The following is a 22,980-nucleotide window of genomic DNA, read 5'->3' as shown; positions in this document are numbered from 1 at the left end:
AGACATGTCAAGCTTTTACAAATTAAAACCAAAGAATCTCTCTGTAGTTTTTTGAAAAGTTCCATATTTGTTTAGCTGAGAACTCCTCAGTCTATTCAGACAGAATTCATATTAACATAACATTTCTTTTGTGTGACTAGTCATATGCATATATGAATATATTTTATATAAAAATAAAATGATAGACTGATAGTGGCCATATAACTCTATTTGTTACAGAGAATTGGCAAAACTCTCCATCAAATTGTGTTCTACTGAAGATTGAGTGGGTTGCCTGTCAGCTTTTGTACCACAGTAAGTACACGCATGCATTTTTGCAGGATGTGGTCCACCATGACTCTGAGCTATGCTTAACTTCTGGCAAATCTCAGACCATAAACTGCTGATATGTTTGAGAAAGGGACTGCATTTATCACATTCTTTTCAATGAAGCGCCTTTACAAATTTCACTGATGTATTTCAATATGGATTATGCTTTTCAGATCCAGCGTAAAGTTAGTTGAAAGCAGAAAGGGGGTTTAGCAGAGGTTCAAAGTGCCTCTTTGAACTCTATTCTTTTGAAGATCTCTATGTTTCTGCTCTCTCTAAGAGAGTACTTGAGTAGGTCATACTTACCGTGTTATGTTTAGCTTGTTTGAACAACTAGGTTCACAGAACTATTCTGAACTATTTGAGGAAAGCAGGAAAGCCTTTTCCTCCCCATTCAACGAACTTTCTTTTAAACTGTGTTCATGCATTTTTTGCATGTCTATATTGTTCTAACTCCATGAAACTCATGAAAGCCAATGTTGTTGCAGAAAGATGTATTCACCAAAGTACACATCTACTTTGCCCAATTAAAGATATCCTTTCCATTTTAGTATGCAAAATTTGGAAAAAAATATGTGAGCAAATGAGTTTGTACAACCTATTCTACAGCACTATGTTGCTGTGTGTAAGTCTCAGGAAAAGAAACCAGCAAGGAAACATTTTTGTTCCAATCTTGTTTCATCTCCCTGTAGAGAAGAATGACTAAATAAACTATGCACAGGTTGATAAAAGCCAGAAGCTGGCCATAACTGTGGGTCATACTATGGCCCACGCTCTGCAAGCATGAACGCATGAGCTTATCTTGGTGTACAAAGATAATCTTGCAAGAAATCGTGGAAGTCAGGAAACTGCTTAGATGAGGCTAAGCACGTGCATAAGCATTTGCAGAATCAAGCACAAATGCTGATTTACTGACTATGCAATCTTCAGTGCAACCTACTTCGGTTAAGAGTTTAGCACATTGTTGGTAATGACTAGTGTATGTGAGTATTGTTGTTCTATAGAACAATGAAGAAATACAAAATATCAGTGAATGCAAAGCTGCCAGATCACAAATATCAAAGGTTCAGAGCTTGCACTGAAAATGTAGTGCAACAAATTGTATGAACAGAGTTGTTGCATGGAGAGTATTGGCTCATCAAAGAATCAGTAACACAGAGGAGTCAGCTTATGTGCATTTGACTTTGCTTATGAGAAAAGGAAACATTTTCAAAACTTTCTTGTTCTGTATCTTCTCATAGAACACTTGCAGTGTAACATTTGTGCATAAAATGAACACCAGAAGACATTGCGTAACGTATTTAATGAGTATGTACTAACTAGTACATTTAATACAAACACAGCCTTCATTCTAATGTCCTTATACTTGATGGGGCCCAAAAGCCTTTTTAAAATACAACTGAATTATTCTCTATGGGTTGTTTAGTGTGCTCGTTCTGTATCTCTTTGATTTATTTATTTTGTGTTTCACTAAAAGGAATGCTAGTAGTCTTGGCAGTCAACTATTTCTTCAGTATCTCCCTCTTTTTTTAATAGTCAGACCTTCTGGAAGCGATGAGGCTTGCATTTTGTGGTAACGACAATGCTTCAGCCTACAACATCACTGCTGGTGTCCTAAGAAATGTCTGCTTTGTGGATGCCCTCAACTTGGTTCCCCATGTCTTCTTGCTATTTATCACCTTTCCGATTTTGTTTATTGGTGAGTTGTTCCGTGGAGCTGTGCAATCCTATAAACACTTGAACATGTATTTGTAATCAGTCATGTTTCTATGTGCTTGGAGGCCTTGGTGCAAACCATTGGATGCTTTGTATTTATTAAAATTTAAAGAAGAAGAGAGAATGGCTTGACCCCGAGGAACCAAAGCCAACCTACTTGAAAATGTGGGAATTTTAGATGCAAATCTGAACTAAGCAGCTTGAAAAGATGGATGAGAACCAGAGAAATCAGATGCAAATGCTTTGAAGCTTATCTCTGGAGAAGTTTTCTTCAGATCTGAAATTGTCAGCTTGCAATCTTTGCTATTATTAGATATTAGAAGACTTAGGGTCTGAACTCCTTTCAAGTTATGTGGATTTCAGAGAATATCCAAAGTGTGCAACTTGGATCTAAGGCTTGGACAAGTGTAGGAAACTTTTAAAACAGAGTAACTCCTTCTTTTGCCAACGTGTGTAAACAAAAGTAGAGCAAAGGAGGCAATATTTTTCCACAGGAATGAAAATAAGAAACCATAAATCTCTTTTGAAGAATTTAGGACAGTGGAGTGGATCTAGCTTACATATTCTTGTAAAAAGCCCTATCTAAACTAATACTCTAATGATACTCTTTCTCTATATCTTTATATCTATATCTTTCTCTATATCATCTCTTGTCATAGTTATTTGCAGTGAGGAAATAAAGACAATTTAACACTTTTTTCAGAGCTGTCAAGTGGTGTCATTCTAACCGATTGTAGGAGATAAAGACACTTGAATAACTGTCAAAAGACAAGAAGTATTAATAAAAAGAAATATTCTCCTGTCAACTGCATGAGAAATGGCATGTCATTTCTTCCATGTTACCTTCCTGGTGTTGTGTACATACATAGTAATACATTTCTTCTGCAAAGAAGATTTGAATTTGGGACTATATTCGAACTAGAGATTGAAGGACTTCCATTATGCACAAGAATCTGAAGTGATTCAATAATGGGCTACAGCAACCTGTGGGCTAAGACACTCAGTACCTAGCAATCAAAGGTATAACAAGACCTGGTGAATGACAGCTAATTAAATAATTAAGCAAGGGGATAAGAAACAAGTTCTAGCAAAAGAATAACTAAAGACTGGAAAAAACCCCAAGGGTTGTGGAGAAATCTCCAACAGTGCTGGATCTTTACGTCAGTGCTGGATCTTTATTTGAGATGAGGTGCCAGTCATCCTTGAATTACAGGGCTTTCTGCAGAAGTGTTTGATGGAAACCCAATGCAAGATCTGGGGGCAGAGGTAACCTTTTACAACATTCCATCTTATGCAACAAGTTGTAGCAGGCTGTTTTAATAGTTTTACAGGTATCAGCCAATTAATTTTGAAATAGTATTGCAGCCACTGAAAGTTCCCTCTGTTTTCTAACAACGTTGGGAAAGAACACATAATAGCTGAAATTGTGTGGTTGGTATGTATGTAATTATTTGTTTTCTATTTTCTACCTTAATTATCAGGACAAACAGCTGTTGAGCAAAGCCTTAAAAGCCAGGTGGAGTCCACAGTATCGATTGACTCCAAAATCTGGAATTGATGAACCATGTTTGTGCAATGTATGAGCAAAGAGGAAATCAAAATTAAAAGAAGCTTGGGAGACACAAAGATAGGAGCAAGGTCAAAGAAAGCCACATGAGATTAGGAAAATCTCAGGAAACTATAGAAAATGCTTGAGATGGATATGGAGGAGAGAGAGTATATTGTTCCTGAAGTACTTTGCATATTAAACAAGGATGAAACGGTGAAATCCTGATAGTTTCCACGATGAAATGGTGAAATCCTGATAGTTTCCAAGAATGAATAAACCTAGGCTCTTGTTTATGTGTTCCTGAGTCACCTGATGAGCCTCTAGGCACAATGAGATGCTGCATCCTTCTGTGTCAAAAGCATATCCTGGATTTTAAACTCAGTTCTGCACCTACTGAAAGAAACAGATGCAATGCTCACTGCCCTAGTCCAACAACTTTGCTTTTGTCTTTCTTTTCTTTCGTTTTGTTGCTTTGCTTCCCCAAAATGTGCTGTGCTGGGAATTCTCTGTGGCCTCTGGGAAAGTCAGTCAGTAAATTCCAGGCTTTGCTCACAGTAAGAGGGATGTGTACAGGCATTTGAGCTGACTGACCCAGGGCAGCCCTGTACCAGGGTAGGAAGGAACAGAGGACAAAGCACCATGCAGGACAAGACTCACCATCACGAGGGCCTACCATCTGATCAGTCCTCAGCTCCCCCCGGCACTGTCACATCCATCAGGTCATTGGTGTCCCGCTTCTTGCCAGGTTGCTGGCTTCAGAGAGGATCTTGCCTGGAAAGAATAGGTACCATGTGAGGTGACGACATGGAAATAGGCTTTGAGATTAATTGGTTGATTAAATCAGCTGAGTCCCAGTCCTGTGCTGGGAGCCTTCCTGTGCCAGGAATGCACAGGGCAAGGGGGCTGTGCTGTGCCTAAGGAGCGAAGACTGCATCCCCTGAGACAGCGCTCCCAGCTAGGCCTGAGACAGATAATAAATGTTATTTGTTTGAACTAAATATATCTCTTTGAGGCCTCATTGGAGGATACAACTTTTACATCAGTTGGAAATTTTGTCCACTCTTGTCTGTGACTGGAAGAGGCACGATGACACCGTCACTTAAGATCTGTCAGTCCCTGTTGTGTGAGGGTGAGAGTCTGAGTTGTTTCCTTTGGGTTTTCTCATCTTTGTTCTTGGCTAGGGACGGCTTCTTTTTGATTGTGATTGTGGGAAGTCTGTTGTCACATTGCCCACAGGGTTAGGTTGAAGTTATGGGGAGCTACATGGAAACTCAGACACTCCTGGGTCATCTTATAAGTAACAACAGACCCCATAGTCTTGTAGGGTTTTTTGTATGGAGTGTATACTATCCAGTGTGACCTATGGATTAGAATAGGGGATTGATAACCACATCACTCACTGGCTGGCTCTGTGATAAACTTCCTCTTTCATTATTACTATTTCCCAGGCTGGGGAAGCCAAAGCTCCAAAGTCCAGATTCACCACAATACCTGGCTGCACTTCCCTGGGCACAACCTGCGGTGGATCCTGACATTCACCCTTCTGTTCGTACATGTGTGTGAAATAGCGGAGGGCATAGTTTCCGATACGTAAGTGATGGTGTTTGGTGGATCACCAAGCTAAAAGCATTCGTTAATGTATACTGATAATATGTGATGGACTGGCTAGTAAGGCGTAAGGCGTTTTTCCTCCCAAAAAATGGGGCATCATTTCATGAACTCTCTGGATTTTAATGGATGAAGGTTAAACCATTGTTCTTAGCACATTGTTATTCTCCTCTCAGACTATAACGGCAAGTAAATATTGACAGAAGTTAAAGCATTCATATGGAAAAAATCTTATTGTCTCTAGGAAAGTTGTATTTGTCCTCTTAAACAGATTAACAGAACACCTAGGAATAGAATAATGGTGAAAAAAGACACCCAGTTCACTAATTTATACCTTATCTATTTTCAGTCAAATGAAATCTCGCCATCTGCATCTCTTTCTACCAGCTATAATGGGATTTGTGGCTGCCACTGTATCCATAGTCTATTACCATAATATTGAAACATCTAACTTTCCAAAGTTGCTATTGGGTAAGTCTAAGTCTGATATTTATGTACTCTTACAAAACCCAGTAGTTTAGCCCAAGTCAGCTTGCTAGACTGAAGACACGGTGAAGTGCATGAGAATATTAAAAGAGAGAGGAACAATTCTCTGCTCTTTGAACTGATATTATTGTAGGAGTTATTGCATCTTTTAGAAGGTACACATTGAAAACTCTCTTTAAAATTGATCACAAAAGGGAAAGCGTAGTATGCCTATTGTACTTCTAGTATGAGCTTTTAGGTATTTTTTAACACTGCTCGTTATTTTGAAGCAAAAACTTGTCTTCATTCAAATGTGCTATTTTAAAAAGCCACTTTTAACAGTAATCTGATCACAAACCATCCTGTGCAGACGGCTGTAGTTTCTCAGCATCCATTGCAGTTGATTCTGAGATTACTCAGTCTAATGATGAATGCCACTTCTCACTTTTTCCAAAGGGCGGGGGGGGGGAGAAGGTTTACCTTTGAGAAGCTGCTGCCTTGTATTCATGACATCAGTCACAGCCAGAAGAGGGTCAGAAGAATTTGACTAGACATTGCAGGATAATGTTTCATAGAAGCACATGGTCCAAATTACCTATAAATCAACAACCCAAACTAGCCGTTGACAGAAACAAACCAGGATGCAGGGTACAATTAAATTACATGAGCTCTTTTTCAGAAGGAGCTTACCTGCAATGCACTCTGCTTTTGCAAAGAGGCAATATGGTATTTGTCAATTGAAGTGACTTTTGCTTCATTTCAATAGCAAAGTTCATCTTCAGACTATCTTCAATGGACTTCTGTAATTGGTAAAGACCCACCATTGTAGATCTCTTTGAAAGGTGGTGGCCCAGGAAAGAAAATAGTGACCCAGGAAAAGGAAGTGGAAAGCAAATCTCTCAAACCTGAGTTCCTGACTTTGGCTGACATCACACTGTGCCAGCCTGCAGGCTGGTGAGACAGAGGATCACCATGCTTGCATTGAATTAAGCCATGAAATATTTCTGTTTGAGAGTGCTAAAACTTCTGCAGCACTGGTGTAGCTGGTTTGGTTTTCTTTTTTTTAATTATGCATGTGCACCTATTTTACAGCTCTCTTTCTTTACTGGATAATGGCCTTTGTCACCAAAACCATCAAGCTTGTCAGATACTGCCAGGACGGTGTGCCTTTTTCTCAGCTGCGTTTCTGCATCACTGGAATTATGGTCATTCTCTATGGGCTGCTGATGGCTGTGGAGATCAATGTCATTCGAGTTAGGGTATGTGCTTTCTTTGTCAGGATCTGAAAAGATATCAACAGTGTCTTGGGGATAAAGTTGTGTCTTTAGTCCAGTAACTCCAGCTTGTGTCAAGTTTAGGCCCAAGTTTAGCTTAGCCATAAATGTCTGGTTAATTCTATAGGCGTCAGTGGAACCTGGCATCTTGTTAAAATGTATGTCCTTGATGTGTCCCCTGGACTTGGTATGTATGTGTGCCTGTGTGTATGTATACACACAGAGAGTTCATACATGTTTGTATGGATAGGTATGCAAGCACATTTGTGCATGTAAGTGTATGTGTGTGTATGTAAGCTGTACAGTACATGCTATGTTAATGCAGATAAACTCTGTATGTAGTGAAGGTATAAGTTAGCATAAGTTCTCACTCATGATAATTTAAAATGTAATTACATCCCAATAATTCTTTTTTTGATGTTCTTCAGATTGAGATTGGTAGCACTGGTAGACTACAAAGCTGTGTCCACATCCCATATTGCTCAACTTCTTGCCAGTTATGCTGTCAAAATAGAAATGTTCCTATTTACAGGCAAATTCACATTTAAATTCAATGTATAATTACCTTTAAATGCAAATTTGACACTATAGATGTATTATATGTAGTTTTTACTAAAAATTGCTGTTAATAAGAGAATTCCTGAGCACATGCTGTCCGTTTTCTCCTCTCCAGAGGTATGTATTTTTCATGAACCCTCAGAAAGTAAAGCCACCAGAGGATCTACAGGACCTGGGGGTGAGATTTCTGCAGCCATTTGTCAATTTGCTCTCAAAGGCGACTTACTGGTGGATGAATACTCTTATTATATCTGCTCACAAGAAACCTGTGGACCTGAAGGCAATCGGAAAGCTTCCAATTGCAATGAGAGCACTGACAAATTATGTTTGTCTCAAAGAAGCGTATGAAGAACAAAAGGTAACCAGAGATGTTCATGTCAGTGTTTGGCCTTAGAAACTACAGCCTCACTTTCAATTTTTTCTGCTTCTATAAAACCCTAGTTTTAGGAATTTTTAACTTAGGACTGTTTGTTCCTAGGTGAAACTCAGCTTAAGAAGTTCCAATCCAATGGTTACAGTTTGGTTTTAAATGAATTTACAGCAGAGGAGCGTTGCCAGATTCAGAGCAACTGGAAACTAAAACCATAACAAACAGATCACTTGCTAGATTTCATTTTAAAAGTGAAAGTTTTATTTAAATCTTAGCTACTTGTGACAGCATCTTAAATTCAAGGACATTCTGTCCATATTTTCAGCTGGAAACGTTCAACTTCACTTTTTTCTCCAGAAAGAGAAATAGCCAAAAACACACATCAAGAATAGCCAAAACAGTGGTGTCTTGTCAACAGCCTTTTAGTCACCAATCCAAAACCCAGCACCATATGGGCTGCTGCGAAGAAAATTAACTCCATCCCAACCAGACCCAATACAAAACCAAGGCTGGGCAAACTCACTGGGTAGGGCTGGAATTTCCAGAGAAACTTCTGGATGCATGTAGGCAAAACTGTGGCATTTGATTTGTGCTTAAAGCTGGTGATTTCTGAAAAAAAAAAAAAAAAAGAAGTATTTTGTTTTCCAGAAAGAAGGGAGGATTCAAGAGCCTGCCTCCTGGATTTGTACGTACATATCAATTCTAAAGCATAAACAGAGAGAATACAGGCATTCAGAGGCCACTTTGGGAAATGCAGCATGTAGGACAAAAGTATACAAATATATATATACTGAGTCATTGGAACTGAGCTTTTCAAAGCAAAGGAGAAGTGCATCCCTTAGACCAGCTCCTTAAAGTAGCATTTGGTGCCTAAATCTTACTTAAAGAAACTAAAGAGTCTTTGACACCTAGACACCCCAAGGAGTGGAGTCTTTGTGCCATTCTTACTGACGGGCACGATGTCTGTGTGCAAGCATTCGACTGTGGCTCGTTTGCTCCTGCAGATACTGTGTGTGCCTGCACAAATGTGCGGTTCAGATGCCAAAAAGAAAGTGAAGTGTGCTGCTGCTCATATGCGTGAACGCAGACTGTTGCTCATGCGTCACGCACATATGAAGACTTGCATAAATGTGACCATGCAGTTACATGCACCTAAGTGTATAAAGCTGGCCTACAACAGATTTTCTGGTTTGTGTAATTGTTTAAAGTCTTGAGATTACCACAGCCTCTAGCACATTTGTGCTAATATTCAAAACCAGGCTGTAACGCTAAAGTAAACTGAGACTTCGCAGATAAAGTTAAAGTAAACCAAAGGGCTAAAACAAATCCAAAGAGCCAGGCAGTCAGGCAGTGGAACTCACTGCAGTTCATTCCCATGGAGAAATTTGTTGGTTTGTGCATGGTTGGGTCAGAAAACAGCCACAGAGTTAGGAAAATTCTTCAGGCTGAAGCATGGCCTGCAATCTTGAAGAGATGATATGTCAGGGTCTCTGCTGCCAGGGTGCATTTTACACTTATCTTCCACAGCTGGTGAGGGGAGTCCCCCAGCATCCCCTGGATTAAGCGGGTTTACCCCTGCCTGTGCCTGGAGATAGCTAATCTCATCTGTGCTCCATGGCCGGGCAGAAAGAAGGCTTCTGCTCCTTTCCAAACCCTTCTTATCATGCCCTGATGAAAGATACTGAACATGACCACGAGCACTCTGTCTTGTAAAACGCCTTTGAGATAGCTCGTGTGATGTTGTCTTGCTATCCCTTCTGCATGCTGTGAAAACCGAAAGCAGCTGAGGTTCTCTACCAAATAATAGCATGAGAGAAATTAGTCAATTTTTTGATGACTGTTCTCTGAAAATCACCATTTCCCAAACCTGTGTCCCAAGCATACAGGAGTGTAAACTAGAGTGTCTGAGATTAACTTTTTATGGCTGCTGTGTTCTGCTAAAATAGCATTTTGCCACTTGCCTAACCATGAAGTCTGTGAACATTGGGTTCAGCTTTTGCTTGTTTTCTTTGCTGTCAGTGGACAACAATTGAAATCCATATTCAACTATTTAGACAGAATTCTTCTGGCTTCTGCCATATGAAGGTTTGTCCACTGACACGAGACTTAAGCTAATGCTTCTCAGTGGCAAATCTGAATTCGCTATTCTGTTTTTTACATTTTCAATTTTTCATAAAACAGTTCTTAGCATTATGAATACATTCACTACTCAAAATTCTTTAGTTTGAAGTAATTTTTTCAAAGCATCAAGTAATTTAATTTTAATACCACTTTCTTCTATATTTTATAGAATTTTAAAGCCAGTTATCAGTAATATTATTATAATATTAGGTAATATAAAACAACACAATACAAGGCTTAATAACTAGTGAGCGATATTCTAATTGGCTATTAGTCTGGTAATCACTACTGCAAAGGCATTCCAACTCTTACAGGAAGATATAGGTTATTTGTTACTGGTTTTATGGGTTTTTTGTGTTTGGTAACGTAGCAGAACACAGCATATCATAAGAAAACAACACAGCATATGTTCCTTCAAATTAGAAGATACTGTAAAACTACAGGTAAAACAAGCTTTTTTGATAATTAAGCCTACTTAAATATGCTGTTTGAGTTTTTTCCTAAACAAAGTATTGCCAAAAACCACATTGCAATTGGCTTTTCTTATCCCATTATTTCCTGCCATCAGTAAATATTCTAAAAGATGGACATGCTATATTTTCTTGCTTTTCTGGAAAGTCTCCTATAGAATCAGAAATAATATTTTATCATACTTTCTAAGAATTCTGGAGAAATTCTAACTGTGGATAGGAAGGTTGCTTCTGCAGAATAAGCAGTGATGCACATCGTACACATAGAGCTAGACCCATGACCTTAAATTCATATATTCTCTTTAATACATGCTCACAGTTCCTACTATATTAATGGACATTTTGGCTGAAGATAAAGAATTCTTTAATAAGATCCAGAAGAGAAAGAAGTCCTTAATGATACGCAACAAAACTCTCACAACCAGATTTTGGGACCAATGTACTGTATGTGGGTAGTCCTTGTCACGTAACACCCCCCCCCCCTCAAAATTTGGTCCTGTTTCTGTTGTTGCTTGGCTTTTGTTTTGGCTTTTATACAAGTGGTCTAGATGTTTCAAACCACATACTAATGCATCATACATCACATATCCCAAAATAGATTTAGCACATTGATACTATATTTGGTTTATTCCATCAACCCAAATCCCATATAATTTGCCCTGATGGTCAATAGAAAGTTCTTATTCCGGGGTGGTGTAATAGAAAAAGCAATTGTTTAAGTTAAAGACCATTAGCTTCCTATACCTGCTATTCATGTGCCACTGTGGATCTTACCTACTATGGCAAAAAGAGGAGGAAAGAAAGTGTGTTAGCTAGAAATCAGAGGGACAGAGCACTGCCCTTCAGCATCAGGCTGTCACTGTCAGCTCCAGCACTAAGGGAACAATCAGATCTCCATATTTACTGAGGCGTACCTTATGGGTGGCTTGATGTACCAGCAAGTGCTGTCTCACTGCCCTTATTTCAACTGTTGAGTGCCCAAGGTAGAGAAAATTACAGTGATTTAAAAGGGAGGTGACAAAGCCAAGGAAAACCTAAGCAAGTGCCACAGGTGAGAACAGCAGTGCAGGTCTGGTTAATTAACACAACAACAAACGCGGACCATTCTAACAAAAATAATCCTTGAAAATTTAAACCAACACCAAGATGCACAGTTGTGTAAACTGATGAAGCTCGTATTTGTGTTGCTGCAACTCTTTTCTGTCTTCAGTACAGCTCTTCTCTTTTTCAGTAACTGGATCATTTTTACCATTATGTTTTAAGATTCTTTTTCTCACCTTCCAAAAGGAAAGTATGTTCCTTGCAGCCTCCCAAGCCCAGGAAAAGAAGCTCTTGGCTTCAGGTGGCTTCCCAGGCCACATAGGCTTAAAGGGACTGGGATGAGTGGTGATTGACAGATCATCCGTCAGCACCTAAATAAAGGATAGGGTTGGCACATACACCGTACTATACTGCGAGCCCATAACACTGGGCCTCAAGAACCACTCTGGAAAAGAGCGTAAGATTAGAAGAAAAATCCACTCTTCTTTCTCCTTCCTCTCCATTAGATACCTCAGCTAATTTGAAGTCTTCATTAAAAAAAAAAACAAGAGTGTTTAGCAGTAGAGATTATTAGATAATTTAATTTAATTAGTGTTATTTTCCAATGCAAAGTAAATAGGTTTCATGTAGTGATGGCAATTGTATGAATTTTAGTGTTAGTGAAAATGGCTATTGAAATAGCAAAATCTTATTAAAGAAATATGGATTTACCATTGCCATTTACCAAATTTACCATTCATTGAGTGCCCAGAATAGTATGTGCTATTTTTTCCATAAGACGACAGGTGCATTTTCCTAATAAGTTAATATAGCTCCTCTCAAGCTGTTGAAGTGCAGATCATTTATTTGAGGAGGATGATGGTAGCTCCTCTAGTGCGGTCTAGCTCAAAACCCATTAGGCAACAAATTCAGAGCCTTTTGCCTCAGAAACTGCATGAGGCCCTCCTGCTCTTTCCCTCATCAGAAGCAGCAGTTTCATTCTCACCGCTCTCTGAAATGTTAGCTCTAATTTGTCCCCGTGCTGCTTATTTCTCTGTACCAAGCCTCTTGGCACTGGGTATGACCAGCCTGCCCTAATCTCTAGAAGCCAGTAAGCAACTATCTGGCCCTCCTGTACCCTTGCACATTTTTGGCACCATGCACATATTCTATCTCACTTTTGAAGTGGCATAAAAGGAAAAACCGAGGAAAGAGGAAAAAAGACGCGAGGCAGCCAGGCAGGGTACAGGCATACTTGCATTTCTTTGGTTAATTTGCCGGGGCAAGGGGTTGTTATTACTGGGCTATACTTCAAATGTCTCTGTGAACGCTCAAGAGGGCTTGGCTTGGGTTACGATTTTCAGGCATCCGTGCTACTTGAAAAATGACAGATGGTTTTTTAAAGTGTCAAAAGCTGCTGCCTGAAGTGCAAGGAAGCACTCTGCAGACCATGGATCTGTTGAGTAAAACTCTTTCTTCTTTCGATTGAAGGGATCTCAGGAACAGCAGAACTCCTCTGACTAGATACAGAGAAGCCCACTGTTTGGTGTTTTAGGGCAGAGAGTTGTGATACTGCATAAATTCACAGAACTGAAGGCTAGAAAAGACCCTCAGCTGATTTAATCTTACCTCTCAACATAGCCTGTTGCTGTCACCCTTTTGATCCCAGTAATTAGTGACTGGCTGAGGTGTATCTTCCTAGAAGGCATCCAAGTGATAGAAAAAATCCAGAGAAGTTAAATTAACCTATATTCTTGTAGGTGTCTGCCCATGGTTTTTTCCTTCAGAAGCCTTTACCAGATCAAGTGGTTTCACAGCTGCTGTGAAAGTCAAGATAACCTGTATGAGCAAGGCCTTGAAAGGCCAAAGCTTTTCCTGAGCGCGCATGTGACAAGGAGCAATGGCCAAATGCCAGTGTGATTAATCTGTGCTTGCATTCCTGTGCTCACAGGTTCAGAAAAGTGGTAGGATTTAGAGGTGAGGAACCACAGTTACGAAGAGGAGGCAGAATTTGAATTTGCTGTGAAGAATGTCTGAAATGATAGGACAAGGGGGAATGGCTGTAAACTAAAAGAGGGCAGATTTCGATTAGGAAGAAATTCTTCACCATGAGGGTGGTGAAACACTGGCACAGGTTGCCCAGAGAAGCTGTGGATGCCCTCTCCCTGGCAGTGTTCAAGGCCAGGTTGGATGGAGCTCTGAGCAACCTGGTCTGGTGGAAGATGTCCCTGCTCATGGCAGGGGGGTTGGAACCAGATGATCTTTAAGGTCCCTTCCAACCCTTACCATTCTATAATTCTATGATTCTAAATTTGTTGATATCAACAGCATGTTTGCTACCTCACCTACTCCAAAACACCATTCAGGAACCATCTGGGCATCCAGACAGAAATGAAAAGGAGGGCTACAAAAATGATCCGAGGGCTGGAGCACTTCTCCTACGAGGACAGGCTGAGAGAGTTGGGCTTGTTCAGCCTGGAGAAGAGAAGGTTGCGGGGAGACCTGATTGCAGCCTTTCAGTACTTAAAGGGAGCCTATAGGAAAGGTGGGGACAATCTTTTTAGTAGAGACAACAGTGACAGGACGAGGGGTAATGGTTTTAAACTAAAACAGGGTAGGTTTAGGCTAGATATAAGGAAGAAATTCTTTACAATGAGGGTTGTGAAACACTGGAATGGGTTGCCCAGAGAGGTAGTGGAGGCCCCATCCCTGGAAACGTTCAAGACCAGGTTGGACAGGGCTCTGAGCAACCTGATCTCGTTAGCGGTGTCCCTGCTCGCTGCGGGGGGGTTGGACTAGATGACCTCTAGGGGTCCCTTCTGACCCAAAACTTTCTGTGCTTCTATGAAATGCAAGCTGCTGTATGCAGCCAGGGAGGCCTCTTCCTAGTGCATTGATACCTGTTTCTCTGTTTTCCAGAAAAAGGTAGCAGACCAACCCAATCGGAGTCCCTCCATATGGTTAGCCATGTACAGCGCTTTTGGACGACCAATCCTTCTCAGCAGCACGTTCCGTTACTTGGCTGACCTGCTGGGTTTTGCTGGGCCGTTATGCATTTCTGGCATTGTCCAGGGCTTCCAGAACACAACCAGTAATACAAATACAACAGAAAAGGTAACCTGGCAACATGGATTTAAAAACTTTATTTGGCATTAGTTCTAGATTCATATCAGGTATTTAATACGTCTGGCTGCACGCTTTTGTATGCCTATGATCACCATTATATTATTTCATTGTTTCTTTCAAGCACATTGAGTATTTTTTTGAGAGACAGTCAAATTACAAACCTGAGTAGTGGAAGTCTTTGGTATAAATGCAGCACAGGTAGTGTAGGCTTCCCCCAGTTGCCCAGCTGTCTGCCTCTTGGTGGAGTCATCCCTGCAGTTCTGAGGAGAAGGAACAGCTTTTCTGCTGCTCTTCAACTATGCCTCCTCATTTCAGGCAGGACACCCACTGGTGGTGCATCAGTGATGCATCCAGCAAGGAGGAGTCGGGGAATTTTGCTGAATTTCTGTCCATCTGTCCATTTGTAGTTCGATGGCAGGTTTGAGCTCTATGAAATCTGTTTTCCACTGGGAAACCAAGAGTCATCACTCCCTGTTATTGTGCTGCATGTTGCTGTGATGAAATGCATTGGCACAAGTGAGAAGGTCAAAAGCATCCACTTTATTCAATGGCATTCTTGATACTAGAGATACACAAAAGATGCTAGTTAACAGCTTATTTCAAGTTTCGCTGGGACTGAACGTTCACAGACCACCTCTAAGCACTGAGCAAGCCTCTGATACAGAACATTTTCTATCATAAGAAAAATAATGTATTAGTAAATAGTGAAAAGACACAGGTAAAATTATTTTACTAGCTGACAGCAGAGAAGACATGATGAAATTTTCCTGTGTCTGTCTTTTGATACAGAAACATCTCCATCCACTTTATGCAGTGAGTGTTTTGTATGTGAATGAGCAGATAGGTATGTAACGGAATAACATTTTCCCCTCCAGATAAAGCATTCGACTGTCATCACTATCCAAACATCTTCCCCTTGGCTGCTCGCTCCCAACGTTCAATTTCTTGACTGACAGTCTTAATTTGGTTTTAGACTCTCATTCAGCCATTGCACAGAAGAAGGAGAGTTTAATTGTGCAGCTTATCAAATTAAGCTCTTTATCATCCTTGAGCCTCTATGTGTTGGATTTGAGCCACAGACTTAATAGGCAAAGTGCATATTTTGCCTCAAAAATGAGGGGGTTTTGCGTGTTGAACAAACAAGGTATTTTAGCTTTAAAATTATCATTTCTGGATGACAAATTTAGGAATCTGTACCTTGTCCACTTCCTTTATCTTTTGTACTCTTCAGTGTAGTGGTTTTACTTGTGGGTTTTTTTCAGTTTTAATCAGCACTGGCTGAAGAGAAGATTAAAATCACTGGAGAGCTTGAAACCATTCCAAGAGCCTGGCTTGGTGACAGTCACTGTTTCTCTTGGGTACATTTCAGAATGCATTTACTTTTAATTTATGGATTTTGATAAACTTTCCCTTGGTTGTTCTTATTATTATGTGTTTCACTTTTCAATTGTCTCTAGTTTAAATTAACATGAGTTAATTGAATTTTATGCTTATTCCCCCTTAATTCCTGAGAACTCTATGTACATTGATTAAGGTATCTACAACTGCTATTTTCTTATTGATATCCCCACTATGTAAACACAGCAAAGTTAGATGCAGCAGAACATTTAAATGAAGAGTTTATAAATATATTTATCTGACTGTTCATGCACTTAAGCAGCCCTTGTTTCAAAGAGTCTTGGGCTGGTTGAGCAACGTAGTCCTATTATTTCAGTTGGATTTAGGTATCTTACAGCCATTGGACCTCTTGTAAACACTGTTAGGTGCTTACAGACACCTTTTGGGTGTCAGCTGCCTGTGGCAGAGGGATGTGTGTGGTGTGGAGAGGCTGGGTCACCACAGTGGGGTGAGCCTGCGTGGCTCGGAGGACCTCTCTCCTGTCTGCAGCCTCATGGCGGATGGCAGTAATCCAGAGTAGTGAAGGCATCTTCAAGAGGGTAGGTATGTGGCTTACTTCCCAATATTTTCCAAACCTTTCCTCTCAGAATTAGGCTGGGTATTTCAGTAGAACAGGCTTTTTCCTTGTTCTTTTTCTTTTTTTATGGTAAGAATTTCAGTACATCCTGCTTCCAGCTGGATCGGAAATACCAAAGGAACAGTCCTCCTTGCAGTATTTTGGTATATTTGTTTCCTTTTCTGCCTGAAACAGAGCAGCACAGTGAACATGAAGACTAGAAAATGAAAACAAATAAAGTGATATAAACAAGAAATTTTTTTTCCACTGTTGAGGCATTTAAACCTCTTTTTGTGGGGAATACTGGCCTATATATTCGTATTTTATTCAGAATTCATAGGTATCATAAACTATATTTCTGTAAGGAATTGTTTCCATAGTATACAAATGCAACATAAGTAACTAATCCTATAGGGTAAAAAAAATTTTCTTGCATCTTCTTTATAGCACAGGTGGAATGAGCTTTATTTTCTACTGAGTAACATTTCTATCCTAAGCATCACCAGGGTTCGATGGTGAAACTAAAGCTATGACCAACGTGGTGATCTCATTGTCCCTTTTGTGCTAAAACCAATTCATTTTAGAACTGCTAGGTTAAGATCCTAAGTCTTTGGAACATGAGCAGATTATTGAATTTGTATCCAAATGATTTTGATACATAGGACAATGAGAAATGTGATATCCATAACTTTCCCATAATACCATCAATGATTTTTATTCTAATGCAATGACTGAACTTCCTTGTTTCCAATGTCTCAAGAATATACAATCGCTTCTGTGCCACTTTCATCATTTTTTCCTTTATTTTCAGGTGAAGGATCCATCAAATTCTTATCTTTCCTCAGAGGAATTCCTCAGGAATGTTTATGTTTTGGCAGTTCTTCTCTTCCTGGCCCTTATCTTGCAGAGGACATTCCTGCAGGCATCCTACTACGTGACTACAGAAACTGGCATCAACCTACGAGGTGCTTTACTGGTGAGCAAAGATGTTCCCATGATCTGCCAAAAATTCCCTCCTAATAGCTCCAGCTTCGTACTTTCATTTGTCTTGTTCTTTATCTGAAGACTCAGATAACAATTGTTTGAGTGAAGATATGTACTGTATTTTATATAGAAAACTGGAAAAAGTAATGTCACTGGTACAGCCAAACCGATGGCAGCAATTCCTTTTGCTAAAAACTGAAACAATCATGCTAACGAGCAGAAGTTTAACACTCACTCTGTGAGTATAAGAACATATCTTTGCAGATGATGTTATGTGTGTGAAGATAAGCAGTGTCATTTTGGCTCTGAATCTGCTTTGTTCATTTGCTTATGAGGTTACGTCTGCGGACTGTGAACAGAGTCATCTGCAGAGTATCTTTGGCCAAGCTATGTTTTACGGCAACATTTTCCATGTATTGCGAGTGGTGATTCTGAACATTTATGCCCTTTCGCACAGAGCCCTGGGGGATGGGACAGGAGTGATTCATCTCCAAAACTGTGTCTTGAAAACCAGCATCCATTAACCCTCTCTGAGAGTCGCGTTCATGGACTGGAGCCAGCAGCTCCAGCTCAGCGTGTGGGTGGGTTGCAGCAGGGGTCTCTGCAGACCAAAGTCCACAGACAGCAGTAGCACTGTGTGCAGAACGGGAGCTGGAGCTGATGTTCTGACAGGTGTAACTGACCATAGGAATATCATCTATCATCTCAGTGTGGAAGCTTCTGGCTTTGGTGCATGCTGTGATTGATGTAGCTGTTTCAAACATTTTCTGCCTTCTCCCGGGATAGATGGTACAGACTTGGTGAAGAAAGAGTACCTGATTATTGCCGTGTCCTTTTGAGACTCCTGGTTGCCAAAATGGGGGCTCTTAGGACTGTGTGCAGCTGATGTAATTCACCATGGTCTGTAGGCATTTCTGATTAATTCTGTAGAATCTACCTTGCTCATGGACAAAGCAGGACAAAGAGCACAGATGACTTTAAAAACTCACTTGAAGCTGCAGTGTTTGATATTTGGTCCTAACTGTGAACTGGGCTCACAATATTTGTCTTTAAAATTCTGGTAGATATAAGCCCTGATTAATTTTAAACCCTGCTAAGCTCCTACAAATTTTATGGAACTAGATGGTCAGATAAAGGAGAGAATCCCAAAGGAATACATACTCACCCTGATGAAAATATCATGAGTTTACCTAATCAGAAACAAGGATCTCTTAGACAGAGAGTGTCACAGAAAAGCAGGCTTACCAAATGTTTGTTAAAGAAAGATCTTTGCCCAGTCTCCTAAATTTTGATGTTTTGTTGTCATTGTGTTCTATTTTAGGTCTGCGTTAAGCCACAAACATTTTAAGAAGAACTGGAGTTTTTTAAAGTCAGTTCTCTCTCTTGTGCTTTCTCTCACTCTGTCTCCATCTCTCTCTCTGTCTCAGGTGAGAGACTAGGAGAAGGGCTGTCTTAGGTAAAGACTGATGCTGCCGTTTGAAATGTCCTGCTACTACTGTTGCTTTATAATTATATCATTTTCACGTCTTCCATTTATTCCTTTCCCACAGGCAATGATATATAATAAGATCCTGAGGCTTTCCACATCCAACTTGTCCATGGGAGAGATGACGCTGGGACAAATCAATAACTTGGTTGCCATAGAAACAAATCAATTAATGTGGTTCTTGTTCCTGTGCCCCAATCTGTGGGCAATGCCTGTTCAGGTAGAGCATCAAAGTAAGGGACTGATTTCAGAGATCCTCCAACCTGGTTGAAAAGAGTATATGTCTGTGAGACTACTACAAAATCCAGAGCGGAACCTGGACTTTACACTCGTTTGCCAGGAAGGCTAACAAGCAGAAACGTGGCCCGTCATCTCCTCCAAGGGCTGGGAGGCTGCGTCTCCAAGGGCCAGTAAAGAGAGAGGATGTTTTTGAGCAGGATTTCCATGAGATGGATGTGGTCTGTGACTTTAAGAATGATGATCTGTCATCCTTTCCCCGCTCATATTTCTTCCACCACTGACACAAGTCATTGCTTTTATTTCTGCCACACGGCAGCAGGACAGGCATCTGACCAGGGCTAAGTATTGCATTTGCAGTGTCCACTTGTAACTGCCTTTTTGTGGCAGGAGCAAAAAGCAATTGAACCCTGCTCAGTGACTGGCAGCATCACCGACAGCGCACTGCACGAAATGCTCGGAGGAGCTCTCACCTAAACAAACTTAGTTACTGCAAACATCTGGTTCTTAACAAGGCTGGGAAAGACATGTAGGCAGATCTGCAGGAAGGAAAGGCAAAAATCATTAACCTGAAAGAAATCTTCAAAAGTGGCAAATGACTTCATCACCTAAGCCATGCTGATTTTCCATGAAGCATGGACTACTGTAGCACCTTCAAAATTTTAGCTTGATCTTTACCTATAGGTGATCCCGTTGACACTAAACAGTTTAAAAAGGGATAGAAGTCACTCTTGTAGTAGATCTGTTTTGCTGAAATTCCTGGAACTGTATCAGTAGTCTATTATAGTAGTCAGCAATATTACTACTACTAATGGATCAGGTAGAGTTTAGAGACGCACAAAATAATTCATGGCAGGAAAAACAAAAAAGTTTACATAGCAACAGAAATTAGACATAATACAGGGAGATTCATTGTAAGTCACTGTTTCACATCCAGATTTATTTGGAAGTGTTGCTGTTAATACTTTGAATGTTGTTAAATGAACAGGTGGTCTGATGGCTGTGGTTAGTGAATAATTATATGTAGCCTAAATTCACCACTCATTTGTCTCTTTAATAAAGTCTCTGTCCCAGCTGCTGTAGAAATGTAATGGCCTTCCTCACCACTACTGTAAAAGGCTGGTTTGAGGAAGCTTCTGATGACTTTGCTGGCTCCTGTATTTCACCTTCAGGCAATCAGGAGACAGGGAACACAAGGGCAGCTTGAGCACAGCATTGGCTGGGAAGGAGCATAGCCTCACCCATGAATTTGCACCTGATGAGTGCACTTGGTGAGTGAGCGTCTGTGGCCAAAGCCACACAGGGCTCCCCTTTCTGCTCTTAGAGCTCTTAATCACAGTGACTACCTTACACCTCTGCTCCAAAAATAAAATTGTTCTCAAAATGTTATGCAGCTGGTGTCAATGACAGTGGTTTTGTGATAATCTGTCTTTCTGCCTGACAAGCTCAATTGGCTGTTTTTTGGAAAAAAAGAGGGAAAAAACTAACCCTTGGTAACTATGAACTGGATTATAACTATACCGCTCTGGAAAAGGTGATAGGACTGTCCTGGCTTGCTTTATGCAAAGGAGCTGAGCTTCAAGGGATGTCCCAAGAAACAGCAATTCTCAAGGCTGCCCCCTCCTTGAGCAGAACAGCTTGTGGCAAATACTGAACTTCTGTCCACCCAGTGTGATCACATATAGCCATACCCTGCAGAAGGTTGGGGTGAATCTTAGAGAATACGTTGTGTATCCACCACTTATGGTCTGCTATCATGGGCAAAAATTCATTGCAGGATCAGGCCCCCAGTAAGGGCTTCAGTTTATGCACATCTCTTTACCATGAAGTGGAGCTTTTAATAAAAGTACTTATGTAGTAGAGTATTAACATGGGAACCAGAATCACGGGAGTTGCATCAGAGCCATTCCCAGGTAAATCTTTGTGGGAAGGGTTTGCAAACTCTTTGTAGGGCTGAGGTAGCATCTTGGTGTTTTTCTGCAGAGCTACATGGTATTGATGCACAAGCTCAGGTTTGTGTCACTCCTAGCACAACTGCTTCAGGCCTCAGTGCCTGCCATGGATGTGCCTCTGTCTGCAGTTGCAAGAGGACCACTACGACAGAGTGCAACTGTGATTCATGACAGTCCGAGACCTTTGAATACTTCCAGAGTGATGTAAGGAGCTCTAGTTTAAACAAGACTTGATGCCAGTGATTCTGTAAAACGCCTTGGGGCAAGCACCATCATTTTAGTGCTCCTTTAGTTCTGTGGAAACCTTGTCTGGAATTAGGACTACCAGGCAGTAATACAAACTATGCAGTTAATGTCAAAAATAAAGGCTGTTGGGTTCATTTCCCACACTTTCCAAACTTGACCTCCTGAAGTATGGGCTCAGCTGATTCCTGTGAACTGTTTAACTGTTTATTAGAAGAACAAATATATTTTTATTGCTATCACTCTGACATATTGAAATCTACTTTTTTTTCTATGTTGCTTTTTTCTTCATAGATAATAATGGGTGTGATCCTACTCTACAATTTACTTGGAGTGAGTGCCTTGGTCGGTGCCGCTGTCATTGTGCTGTTAGCTCCGATGCAGTACTTCATCGCTACGAAGTTGGCTGAGGCTCAGAAGAGCACTCTTGTAAGTAAATTATTTCAGTGACATTTGTGATCCAGAAATGAGAACAGGGAACCAGGGGTTCTTGTTGTTAGCGAACTTTCGTTGCGGAGGTTTGGGCAAGCTGTCCCTGAATTCTGTTGTCCCTCCCTTTCTGTTTTTCCATGGCTCAGTATCTCTTCCTTCCTAACATTTGTCAGACAAGAATCTGAAAAAAAGTGTGTGGGCCTTGACCTGCCTTCTCTGCAGACAGCATTTTTAACCCAACTGGCACAGTTTCATCTGAATTCGATTCCATGAAAGGGTGTTCTTCCTGCATTCAGGAGTTGTATTTCATGTGATGTCAGCACAGAGTACAAATGGCTGATAAACGATAGGACAGTCTTAAAGAACGTGTGAACCCCCCCTCTGAAATGTCTAGAGACTTTGTGCTCTCACCTCCAGCTTTGGTATGCTCTAAAATTCAGCTGGCGTGGCTGGATTAATGTGTATTGTACATTTGTTGGTGCTGTAAGTTTATTTTGCTGTCTAATTTAGTTCACCAATTAGAAATGTTTTCTGATACTTTGTTTAATTTTTAACTTTATTCTCGTGATCCTTGAATATCTTTTAATCAAACTCTGATACTCGAGTTGTCAAATATTGAAAGATCCTCATTATCTTAATAGGCAGTGAGCAAATTATACATACTTGGATCTAATCTTCAGCACACTTCAGTCCTGTTGAGTTGTGCCAGTTTGCACCAACAGAGGATTTGTCTTTGCATAATTTCAGAAATAGTCTGAACCTTTATTTTTGCTCTTTTCTGAGTTCCTCTGACTCATAACATCTTTTGGATTATGATTTTACCGAAACTTATGATTACTGTTTTCTGGTGAGGGGCAGTTAGCTAAATACATCAATAAACATTTCACTTATTTTCATGACTGGTCTGTATGAACCCCAGAAGGAATCTTCTATCAGCAATTACACACATGTAGTCTTCTGTCTATTGTTATGGACAGTACCGACCTGCTAGTCCACCTCCCTGAGTGTCACCCTCTGTTTGAAGGATTCAGATGTTTTGGTTTATTTTTCTTTTCAGAACAGGATCACTTAATCTCCGCTCGTAATTGTAAGCATTTTAATGTCTC

General features: G+C 40.4%; 1 protein-coding gene across 4 annotated transcripts in view; it reads left to right on the top strand.

Moving 5' to 3' along the window:
* The window catches only part of ABCC9 (ATP binding cassette subfamily C member 9), a 77,282-nt gene that overhangs the window by 6,631 nt on the left and 47,671 nt on the right, over positions 1-22,980 (top strand). For all 4 annotated transcript variants that reach the window (XM_075439645.1, XM_075439622.1, XM_075439629.1 and 1 more), the window contains 10 exons: positions 220-294; positions 1,846-2,008; positions 5,023-5,164; positions 5,532-5,653; positions 6,740-6,906; positions 7,595-7,837; positions 14,380-14,574; positions 17,352-17,516; positions 19,075-19,230; positions 21,737-21,871. In XM_075439645.1, coding sequence (XP_075295760.1) covers positions 1,864-2,008; positions 5,023-5,164; positions 5,532-5,653; positions 6,740-6,906; positions 7,595-7,837; positions 14,380-14,574; positions 17,352-17,516; positions 19,075-19,230; positions 21,737-21,871 — 1,470 coding nt within the window. In that variant the 5' untranslated portion in view covers positions 220-294; positions 1,846-1,863. The remainder of the gene's footprint in view (positions 1-219; positions 295-1,845; positions 2,009-5,022; positions 5,165-5,531; positions 5,654-6,739; positions 6,907-7,594; positions 7,838-14,379; positions 14,575-17,351; positions 17,517-19,074; positions 19,231-21,736; positions 21,872-22,980) is intronic.

This window comes from Opisthocomus hoazin, chromosome 1 (genome assembly GCF_030867145.1).
Source record: "Opisthocomus hoazin isolate bOpiHoa1 chromosome 1, bOpiHoa1.hap1, whole genome shotgun sequence".
Classification (NCBI taxonomy): Eukaryota; Metazoa; Chordata; class Aves; order Opisthocomiformes; family Opisthocomidae; genus Opisthocomus; species Opisthocomus hoazin.
Note: the sequence above shows the minus strand (reverse complement) of the source record. Positions and strands in the feature narration are given on the sequence as shown.